The 12082-nt window shown below is 37.1% G+C and overlaps 1 protein-coding gene across 1 annotated transcript in view; it reads right to left on the bottom strand.

The window, feature by feature from the left end:
• Nucleotides 1-12082, bottom strand: part of iqgap2 (IQ motif containing GTPase activating protein 2) — a 58642-nt gene that overhangs the window by 1531 nt on the left and 45029 nt on the right. Inside the window, exons 23-36 of the mRNA XM_052556944.1 lie at nt 11786-11994; nt 11347-11499; nt 10859-11022; nt 10430-10654; nt 9822-9962; nt 9389-9473; nt 8952-9184; nt 6898-7030; nt 5650-5752; nt 5366-5507; nt 1692-1779; nt 1366-1578; nt 984-1144; nt 1-8 (exon numbers count right to left, since the gene is read on the bottom strand). The exon at nt 1-8 is cut by the window's left edge and continues 136 nt beyond it. Coding sequence (XP_052412904.1) covers nt 1-8; nt 984-1144; nt 1366-1578; nt 1692-1779; nt 5366-5507; nt 5650-5752; nt 6898-7030; nt 8952-9184; nt 9389-9473; nt 9822-9962; nt 10430-10654; nt 10859-11022; nt 11347-11499; nt 11786-11994 — 2058 coding nt within the window. The remainder of the gene's footprint in view (nt 9-983; nt 1145-1365; nt 1579-1691; nt 1780-5365; nt 5508-5649; nt 5753-6897; nt 7031-8951; nt 9185-9388; nt 9474-9821; nt 9963-10429; nt 10655-10858; nt 11023-11346; nt 11500-11785; nt 11995-12082) is intronic.

Genomic DNA, 12082 nt, shown 5'->3' on the forward strand with positions numbered 1-12082 from the left:
GTGAATTCCTGATTGCAAAACAACCAATAAATAAAATATTATATATCTTATAAGAATTGACAGTAGACACTTTCTAATTTCCAAGTTCCTTTCAAGCCATTGTGTATCAGGGCTCCATTGTGGCAATCACTAATCATTAAATATTAATATATCAAATGAGAAAATAAATGTCTAAACATGAGGATAAATAGACAAAACTGATAAAGTTAGTTGTGAGGTTAAACTTAATAAATAGCCGATTAAATAATAACCTAATTACATTGATAAATGAACAAATTGATGTTGACATCAAACGTGCTTTACCTCAAATCAGCAAAAAAAATAAGGTTATCATGATCATAATGAAAATAATAATTTTAAGGTTTAGCATTATTTATTTGTATTGAAAATATTACTTTATGAACTGTTTGCTGTTTTATTTATTGATCCCTTAAAGGTAGGATAGGCGATTTCGGAAAGGCTAGCGATAGCAAGTTAGCTTTGAAAGCAAGATCCCACCCTCCCTGCATGACCACTTTGCAAAGCCATGCCTCCTCATAAAACACACGAACACACTCAGTGGCTCAGGCAGACCAGAGACATGATGAAAGATAGCACTGGTGGATTAACTCATGTTTCATTCACCGTTGAGAAACATTACAGTACAACGCACATAATATTACAATAATAATGCCTTTCATTCTTGCTGGAGTGCCGCGATGACAAATCATGCCTGCGCAAACAGGTGGCACAGAGGTATGCAAATACATATTTTGCCTTCCACAGATGATATAATTACATATAAATAAATGTAGACCACCTAACGTAGTGATTGCTATTAAGATGTGAAGATACTTTCAACCAGCATAACAAAAATGTTCTTGAACCGAATCACCTACCCTGCCTTTAAATTTGTTTGATATTTTAAGTGTTTTTTAAGAGGCACATATACAGTAGGCCCATTATCATGAGTGCATTTGTATGAGAACTTCACTTTCACTCACTTTCTGTTAAGGTTATCCAGACAGGTTTTAATGTATGTGTCATAGTAGTTGATCTGTTCCTGATAGAAAGCTGCCTTTGAGTTGAGCGCAGTCAGAGTCTGCTGAAGCTTCACCAACTCTGCTTTCCTCCTCTGCCTGTAGCGTCGCTGGTAGCGAATGTCCTGCCAAATAAAAAATTTATGTTATTACAACATGTATAGACATGAACTAATGGAAGGTGTTTATGTTACCCTGCAGTCCTCCAGGAACAAGGTCATGGTATGATTTAATACAGAAGCAATCATTATAGCTACATTTGTCCAATAGACAATTATCACTTTTCAACAAGCCCCAACTTTTTAAATAGTTCTGCCCCCACTGACTGAGGTCATTAAGGCCTGACCTTGGATATGTCATTGATGACTTCCTGGTACTTGTGTTTTGAGCTGACCAGACCAGCCTGCTCCAGAGTTCTCAGGTTCCTGAGGATCTTTCTCTTCTTCTGCTCCAGAGGCAGCTGGCGGTCCTCCAGCATGGCCTGGCTGCTCTTCAGCCCCTCTGGAGTCTGAGAGTCCTGCACCACCTGTCGTTCTACTAGCTTAGTGTGCTCTGCCTCCTGCAGCATCAGAGAGAGAGCGACGGCTGACTGAGGCAAAGTCATTTCATTTCAATCTTTTGGACGACTGACCTCTGTTCAGTCTTTATCATTAATTCAAGAGCCTACTATACCTGTGGAGCAGAGGCAGGAGTTTCTAGGATATCATTGAGTGTTTCCCCGGGTTGAATTCTCACAACATCCACTATCAGTTTCTTTGTTCTGCAAAATGACAGGCAAACAGAGAAGGATGTCCTAGTTAGGAATATCAGAGTACTTCACGTTTTGTGTTGTCTTGTCTGTTAAGATACAGGCTGACATTGTCCATAAAATAATGCAATGCAAGACTACTTCACGGGGCAATCGAGATTTGATCAAGACTGCCATATGCTGGTGACATAAAGGATAAAATGATGACAGATTTTTAATTTTGGGTGAAAAATCCCAACTTAACAAATGTATGGACTGAATTAAAATGTTATATACAGTATTGTTCAAAATAATAGCAGTACAATGTGACTAACCAGAATAATCAAGGTTTTTAGTATATTTTTTATTGCTACGTGGCAAACAAGTTACCAGTAGGTTCAGTAGATTGTCAGAAAACAAACAAGACCCAGCATTCATGATATGCACGCTCTTAAGGCTGTGCAATTGGGCAATTAGTTGAAAGGGGTGTGTTCAAAAAAATAGCAGTGTCTACCTTTGACTGTACAAACTCAAAACTATTTTGTACAAACTTTTTTTTCTGGGATTTAGCAATCCTGTGAATCACTAAACTAATATTTAGTTGTATGACCACAGTTTTTTAAAACTGCTTGACATCTGTGTGGCATGGAGTCAACCAACTTGTGGCACCTCTCAGCTGTTATTCCACTCCATGATTCTTTAACAACATTCCACAATTCATTCACATTTCTTGGTTTTGCTTCAGAAACAGCATTTTTGATATCACCCCACAAGTTCTCAATTGGATTAAGGTCTGGAGATTGGGCTGGCCACTCCATAACATTAATTTTGTTGGTTTGGAACCAAGACTTTGCCCGTTTACTAGTGTGTTTTGGGTCATTGTCTTGTTGAAACAACCATTTCAAGGGCATGTCCTCTTCAGCATAGGGCAACATGACCTCTTCAAGTATTTTAACATATGCAAACTGATCCATGATCCCTGGTATGCGATAAATAGGCCCAACACCATAGTAGGAGAAACATGCCCATATCATGATGCTTGCACCTCCATGCTTCACTGTCTTCACTGTGTACTGTGGCTTGAATTCAGAGTTTGGGGGTCGTCTCACAAACTGCCTGTGGCCCTTGGACCCAAAAAGAACAATTTTACTCTCATCAGTCCACAAAATGTTCCTCCATTTCTCTTTAGGCCAGTTGATGTGTTCTTTGGCAAATTGTAACCTCTTCTGCACATGCCTTTTTTTTAACAGAGGGACTTTGCGGGGGATTCTTGAAAATAGATTAGCTTCACACAGACGTCTTCTAACTGTCACAGTACTTACAGGTAACTCCAGACTGTCTCTGATCATCCTGGAGGTGATCATTGGCTGAGCCTTTGCCATTCTGGTTATTCTTCTATCCATTTTGATGGTTGTCTTCCGTTTTCTTCCACGTCTCTCTGGTTTTGCTCTCCATTTTAAGGCATTGGAGATCATTTTAGCTGAACAGCCTATCATTTTTTGCACCTCTTTATAGGTTTTCCCCTCTCTAATCAACTTTTTAATCAAAGTACGCTGTTCTTCTGAACAATGTCTTGAACGACCCATTTTCCTCAGCTTTCAAATGCATGTTCAACAAGTGTTGGCTTCATCCTTAAATAGGGGCCACCTGATTCACACCTGTTTCTTCACAAAATTGATGACCTCAGTGATTGAATGCCACACTGCTATTTTTTTGAACACACCCCTTTCAACTAATTCAACTAATTGCCCAATTGCATAGCCTTAAGAGCGTGCATATCATGAATGCTGGGTCTCATTTGTTTTCTGAGAATCTACTGAACCTACTGGTAACTTGTTTGCCACGTAGCAATAAAAAAATATACGAAAAACCTTGATTATTCTGGTTAGTCACATTGTACTGCTATTATTTTGAACAATACTGTATATATATATATATATATATATATATATATATACACACACACACACACACACACACACACACACAATCAGTGAGGTCCATACACACACACACACACACACACAATCAGTGAGGTCCATTTAACATTTTATATTCTTTGGACTAGAGTATTCTTTAAAATATCTTTATGTTTGTTCCACAGAAGAAGAAAGAATGTCATGCAGGTTTGGAACAGTTTTGTCTGGTAGTGTAAGCATACAAAAATGCCTGTAAAGTGCAGACTAATTTGTGTTTTGTCTCAAACTAGCTGGTTACAGTAACTGATATTCATGCAGTCTGTAAACAGAAGATCATACACGTCTGGGTCACTGGGGCTTCACAGATGCTGTGTTTTTTTTTCTGTGGAAATGGAGCAGATATAAACATAGACAATGAGCAGTGACGTCAGTGTTCCTGCTTCCTTCCCGAAGATAGACTAGAAAGCTAGAGTTAAGGACTTACGTGCCTGGACAATACTGGCCAGCAAATGATAGTCGACAAATGTTTCCTTCGAGAATTACATTTCAAGCACGTGATGACCTCCCGTCCTTAAGGCATCTTTAACCCTCTGGAGTCGATTAACACATATACGCGTTATGAGTCATTTTCTGCCGAGAAAGGGTCTACTTTTTTGGTATACAGACATAATAACAAACAACAAACGTTTGTGCACTTATAAAATAAATATAATAAACAATGTGTGCTGTCTGCAGCCTTTGTCTGTGCTGATCTTCATTTAGACAAGCGTCATTAAAATGAACTGTAACTCAGTGAATACTCAACAAAGAGACATGAGAGAGATATCTATAGAAAGCTGGACATGTCTACTTTTAAACTAAACAAGTGCCGCCGAAAACTGATATTCTGTGATAAAGTAATCCATATGAAAACATCGCGATGTTCGTTTTTCACGTCTCCCTTCATTATATCTAATGTGATCCCGCCCCCGCACTGAACGCGCTTTTCAGATTCAAACTGAAGCGCGCGGCTTGAATACACCCACACAGAAGAAAAAGCAGCTAGACTGTTCTTCAAGTTTTTTTATTTTACTGTTTGCTTCGCGATGAGAGGAATAAGACATAATTCACCCCAAAAAGATGTGATGTGTTTGAGGATTTGAGAAATGGATTTCCTCAGAAAAAAAAAGAATGAAGCACTTTATTCAGCAGAGATCATAAACATGAGTCTCTTTTTATTTGTATTTATTTATATACTTGTACTATAGTTTTCAAATAACATGTAAACATTTTACTTGTTAGACTTTTTCCAAATAATTTTTCCAAACTATAATTCCACATAACCAAAATCATGCAGCTTCTGGTTGACAAACAACTCTGTTGCATTGACGGCATATGAAAGTTTGTCTTTTATTACCTGCTGTTCACTTAAATAAAAATGTTTATTGCATAACATTTTTGCACTGAACATCCGTCTTGGTGTGAACAAGCCTATACTGAATAATTCTAATTACACAAGCTGGTTAAAAAAGGCCCATTTTAGAACTGGGAAAGATAAAACGGGACACCAAACCATTTCCTCCTACGGGTAAGGAGAGATATGAAGACAGGAAATGAAGACAGTGAAGAAATGTTGAGTGTGAGCAAAGAGATAGTTATATGTTAGGACATTTTACACATTAAGGCAGCTGAAAGAAGTGATGAAACGCTTGCTCACTTACTTCATCATCAGTCCTTTCGTGTCTTTGTCATCTCCATCCAGCAGCTCAAACTTGTTGGTGAGGGTAAGGGAGACCTCTGTTTTGGACAGTTGACTCAATGAGTTCTCCTTGCTGGGGTCATCTGCATCCAAAGCTCCTTCACCTGGGTGTCAGAGATTCACATTCATTTTTCTTTTAATCAGCTGTCAGTGAGGACATATTCATCTGGTTTCAAACTGCTGGTGTTTGAAAGCTGCTCTGAGTGAATGAATGAAATTATTTGTTTGCATTTGTTATAATTTTACCAAGTAGCGACTCGACGTCAGGAACTTCCCCCAAGTCCTTCAGGACTTCATGCAGAAGATCACTGTGATCTGGAGCGATAGCTTCCTTATGTTCCAACACCAACTAGAAGAAAAAAAGCCAATTTATGTATTCCAGCTACAAGCATTCTGTACAGACTATAAAACACAATAATACTTATCATCACACAGCTTGGATCAAGATAAATCCTGATTGCAATTGTTATTACTACTAACAGTGAGTATCATGTTACATTCACAGCAAAACCCAGAAGATTCTATGAAATTGTTCTAATACTGTACATGTACTGTTAAGTATGATATATGTTAAGTCTGATGTATTGTCATTTTATAGATATGTCAAAGTGACTTTGCTGCATCTCAAAGAGTAGATTATTGTGCTAGCAATGCCAAATGCATATGTTCATTTCCTGGCAATGCATGAAAATATGTCTGCCTTAAAGTGCTATCTAAGTCACTTTAAATAAAAACATTGTAAATACATAAATATAAAATCTAAAGTTCTTAAATTCCCCGTCTTTGTGTGTATGATATTTTTAATTGGCAACATAAATAAGATGATGACTTAATTGTTTGTTTCCAGTAGATTTACAATTACAATTTGGCAGAGAAAACAAAACAGCACCCAAGATTAGGAGTCAATAGGATCTTTTTAAATCATAAAATACTGTATCTCTCATACAACGTACTATAAATTACAGCCATACTGCTTCAAATTGACATCACATCTGTTTGTCTATGTGCTGCTTAATGAGAAACATCCCGAAATGAAATGTCTGTTTTTTTGTTTTTGTTTTTCAACTGAAGGAATGTAGAGACTTGACAGAGAGGGGAAAGGTCATGATGTCACTTCCTCACAGAAGGCTCCTCTCATGACTCATAGGTGGCTAATGAAACTTAATCACAATGAGTTGCAGATCTAAAAAAAGCATTTGACTTCACATTCCAGATCACGGCCCAACAGTAAAGGCTGAAACGGCACGTTTTGATGAGACGTGTCTCTAAACTGGATTCCCTCTTTCATATGAACAGCCCAGAAATAAGATTAAAAGAAGAGGTCATCTCTTCTACTGAATTTGGCATGAAATATAAATTTACCCTATCTATTTTTTAAATGCATATTATAAATCTTACTCATCTGTGCATTTTTCATTTTTTTCCCTTGTAATCTAAGCATTAACTGTATCTCCATATGTAATTCTCAGTAGCATGTTAAGTTGTATGTCTTACAGAGTGTGTGTTGATGATCTCCTCAATAGAGATGTAGATGATGGGTTTGCTGAGTGTCACCATGTCAGAGTACTCGTCCACATTAAACTTCTCCTCTGGAGCTGGAACGTCACAGGCTGCCTGGAAGAAGCCCCTGAAATGAAAAAAGAAAATATATATATATATATATATATATATATATATATATATATTAAATCAGTGGATTTCCTTCTTCAGAATTATATATATATATCAAAATGCTAAAATGAGTAGTCGAAAACATGAAATTAGGCAAAAGACATGAGTGAAGAATTTTGTCAATATCAGCTGTTGATATTTTGATAAATCTTTGTGCAACCAGAAATTTTGTTGCAACCAGCAAAATAAAGCAAGATTAAAAAAACAACAACAACTGTATAATGTCAAGTAGACCTGAATGAGAAGGGCACACGCTAAACTGCAGTAATCAAGCTCAAGTGTAAACTAGCAGGTCTATCACAGACTTGTAATCAGGCAGAGAAGTTACTGAGAATCTGAGAGGAGAAAAAACAGCGTTTCCAGTAAGCATGGGAATGATGGGCTTTGGGCAAAAGGTCATTTAGCACTTCCAGCCTCCTCACACACACACACACACACGAATGTGTCTGAAGTGGGAACACATGTCCGTCCTCTCTGCTGATGTCTTTCACACAAAAACACTTCCAAACCTTTCACCACCATTTCCATCTACCCTCAGCCTGTCCTGACCCTCAGATCTGTGATTGTTTCAAATCTTTTGTTCTACTCATCAGATTCTACATAAAATGTTAACACTTAAATTAATTAATATTAAAAAATATATATTATTATTGTAATGAGAGTAGTTTCAAGTTATTTTATTACATGAAGTTGATAAAACATTGACTACTCACACATTCAGCACCCATTTAACCCTATCTGTGACCCTGGAGCACCAATCCAGTCTTAAGTAGCACAGGCATAATTGAAGCAATAGCCAACAAAATATTGAATGAGTCAAAATTATAGATTTATCTTTTAAGTAAAGATCGTGTTCCATCAAGAAGTAATTTTTCTACCGTAAATATATTAAAAATTAATTTTTGATTAATAATATGCATTGCTAAGCACTTCGTTTGGACAACTTTAAAGGCAATTTTCTCAATATTTAACATTTTTTGCACCCTCAGATTCCAGATTTTCAAATAGTTGTATCTCGGCCAAATATTGTCCGGTCCTAACAAACCATACATCAATGGAAAGCTTATTTATGACTTATTTTATTTTGTTAATATGTTCCTTGGAAAAGGCTAAATGAGCTTGTTGCTTTGGCTACTGTATGTAAATCCAGTGTGGAATAAAAGCTTAAAATACCATGCAGGCCTGATTATTTCAAGGAGCTTGTGTTTTGTTACCTTTGCTTTATTTCCACACTTGATACGATTTTGATGTGATTCTCGTACCGCTTACTCTTTTGAGTAATGAAATACATCTCATGATAGTACTCTCCCATGTGATTACATTGTTGTAAACATTAGAAGTCTGAGAATGTATCAGTGGGCTATGTAACACTTATAATTATCAAAAAAAACATTCTTTGGTTCAACATACTCACCTGCTGATCCAAAATTGCCTTGATTTAGTTTTATTTTGTAACTTTCAGGAGGTGCACTAATTTTTGCATTGCAACATTTATCACTATTATTTTCCTAAATAATTTTGACATGCTTTTTAGGTAATTAAATAAGCAGATTCAATGGAAAATTCTCTTTACAAACAACCCTAATATGTCTTCTAAGTTAACAGTATTGCTCAATTTGTCAAGTTACTCATTTATGCTGATTACTCTATGAAAATATCCAAATATATAAAAACAGCTCTTGCAGAAGTTGACAGATTTTGTCAAGTATGGAATGTAAGTACTTTACCCTAATGTCCAAACAACATTGGATCCTGCTGACTTTCATTTTATGGACAAAAAAAACACGGAGACATTCTTCTTTTTGCTCCAAAAACAAAGGTTTGGAAAAACATTATCGTCTGTGACTCACACTGATGGAGTGCTCTGTTGTCCTCACCTGAACCGTTGGTAGGTCTGGGAGATGTAGCTGTTCATAGGGGTGAGGTAGTCACCCTCGTCCACAAACAGCTTGTTAGCGGCAGCATGCTGTAGCATCTTAGCCACAGATGCCAGGTTCCTCCTCTGCTCCGAATGCACCTGTCCTCCGGCCGTCATGTCAATGATGTCAAAGCCATCTGGAGCCACAATGGCAGGATTCATGTAACGGTAATAGAGCAGAGTCCCAACAATCTGTGGGAAGAAGATTCAGACGGCGCTTATTTCATGTGAACCAATATTTTTCTGGGCTCTTAAGACATTAAATCTTCAAGCAGTTTTGGTTTGGTGTGATAAGCAATTACAGCTACAGTTCAAGTAGGAAAACAGTTTTGCAGACAGGCCTAGTGAATACTTATTTTAAACTAGACATTTGGATGGATGCAAGGGAATCCTGACCTTTAATAATTCATCCTGTGTGGCGTCGGGGAATTTCTCATGAAGCGTGTCCTTCAGAACTTTAGCAATATATCTCATGCCGTAGCTGCATGCAAAAGAAAACAGATCAAATGATGCAAAAGTAAAAGTCAGATCAGCAGCAGAAAAAAGGCCATACCTTAAAATAATGAGACGACTGTAATGCCTGAGCAAAATATTACACAATGCTATGTGTTGAGAATGTATCTTGTTTTAAACTGACTCCTTATTTTGAACTACTGTACTGCCCCCTGGGGCAACAATGACACTGTTACATTGAATAAAGTTAGCATATGAAGGAATCCTTCATAATGCTATAGGCACATCTGACAAACATAACAGGCAATATGAAAATGAATTGCATGAATCAGAACTGAACATCTGCTTGAAAGGCAGAGATGGTCTTCATTCTTACGGGATGGTGTCCAGCGATGACATGATTGAGCCGAGCACTTTGTCTGTGACCGTCCGGAGCACCTGATTGGAGGAGTCCAGTTTAGCCCTCACTTCCTCGTGTGACAGAGCCTGCTCTGGCGTGACCTCATATGGCAGCTTACTACAAGTCCAACAACAGCGGTATAAATTCAGAAATAAAATCATTAATGACAACAGTTGTGCTGCTTAATTGTTTTGTGGAAGCAATAATGTGTTTGTTTTCTAGGATTCCTTCATGAACTGAAATTTAAAAAGAAACATTATTTATTTTGAATATATAGGTATTTTGTCACAAGGTAAAAGCCTTTACTATTGCTTTTGATAAATAGAATGCATCTTCACTTCATAAAAGCATACATTTCTCTAATAACGAACCCTTCTCCAAACTTTTAAACAGTAATACATAGAAATAAGCTTGTTTATTTGGGTCACGCAATTTTTATTGTTACAATTTTTAAATAGTATGGAAAAATTTAAATTCGCTAACAAAAATGGATGGAAATGGATGTCAAGAAGTCTAAATAAAAAGGTATAATATATGTAGAAAATGAGAAAATAAAAAAATGGGTGGTGTGTGCATGTTTAAACCTGGCTTCTCCCGTAGCGGTCTCTAGCTGATTAACCCAGGCCTTGTAGATGTCTACAGGGTTAGTGTTGATGCCCAGGTTCTTGTCCTCGATGATCTCTTTCACCACAGGACCTAGAAGCTGTCTGAGAGCGTTCTGCCCGCGAGCACCACGGTAAAAGCTCAAAACCATCTTAATGACTGTAGGGTTCCCTGTCACTATTTCCTGGATATGATCCACCTTAGATCTGCCACAGATGACAGCAGAGGAACAATGATATTTGCCATACTCAATGTATCACAGATATTTGACTGAATTCAGAGGTACACTGGCTTCTCCAAAACAGTGCTGTTTTTGCATGCTCAAGCTAACAAACAGTCTCTCTATCCTTTTAAATATAATCTTTAAGATAGAAACGATAAGTGTATACAGTATCTAAGATATATCTTACTTGATCTCTTCTCGCAAGGCTGACTCAAAAAGCTTGAGCAGTAAGTATTCTTCCCGCTGGTTTGAAGCATAGTTATACAACGTGAAGATCACAGTGTCCATGAACTTGGTGGATTTGTTCTGGGGCATCTGGAAGATTAGCTTGGCCAGGTATGAAGGATTGGTCTGTTAAATGAAAAAAAAAAAAAACTAATTGATTAAAAAGGTATTTATACAGTATTTAGGAGTTTTATGCATTCTGTAAATGTATAAAATCTATTCAAAATGATATATTTCAATATTATGTAATTTTTTTTGTAATTAATAAATTAATAAATTATGTTTTGTTTTTTTTTGTTTTTTTTACACGAGTAAAATAATTTTCCACGACAATCAGTGCAAATATTTTGGGAATATTCCATTAAAACCTTTGGTCAGCTCCTGTTGCGATTCAGCATTCCAATCTATTTCTTAAATTATTTAAATTTGTGCCAAAGTTCCTCATCTCACTTGTAGAAGGTAGAAAAGATGCTGATAGGCCTCCAGTTTCTTCCTCTTCTCTTTGCTCAGACCCTTGATGCCCTGCTTTTCCCCCATGGCCAGATCTTCTTTGCTCATTTTGTTCTTTTTGCTCTTCATCTTTTTGCTGTGGGACACCACATCCTACCAGAGGAGACAACAGAGCAGAAGATGGAAAAATCTGTTCACACTCGACTGGTTTGGACATCTGTAGCTGCTTCTACTCTCATGAGACTCCTAAGAAAACAAATATGCTGTTCTTGTTGTTTTCTCTCAGTGATGTGTATTTGCTTACAGTAGCACTTCACATCATGGGAAAACAGAAACCTACACATATCAAAGGATATATCCAAAAAGTTTATCCAAAAAGCAATTCAAAGAGATTGTTCAGCTTTATGGATCATTTAAAACCACCGCATCTGTGTCTAACCTGTAGTGTGATCCTGTTTTTCACCAACAGGCCAATCTTAATATCCATCAAATTCAGATCTTTTTCCATTTGCTGATTAGAACGAATCTTGGTGACCACTTCCTCTCTGTGCCGTGTCACTTCCTGTTCCTCCTGTAAATCAAGGCTGCTTTGTTCCAGCAAATGCACAAATTTACGGACCACTGAGAGAGGGGGGTGCTGAGCACCGGCTGTATGATAAACAGAAAAACACAATCATTTTTACCTTACAAACCAATCAACTGTCTATGCAAGTAAATGTCAACTCATTAACATATT

Source organism: Carassius gibelio, chromosome B5 (assembly GCF_023724105.1).
Source record: "Carassius gibelio isolate Cgi1373 ecotype wild population from Czech Republic chromosome B5, carGib1.2-hapl.c, whole genome shotgun sequence".
NCBI lineage: Eukaryota > Metazoa > Chordata > Actinopteri > Cypriniformes > Cyprinidae > Carassius > Carassius gibelio.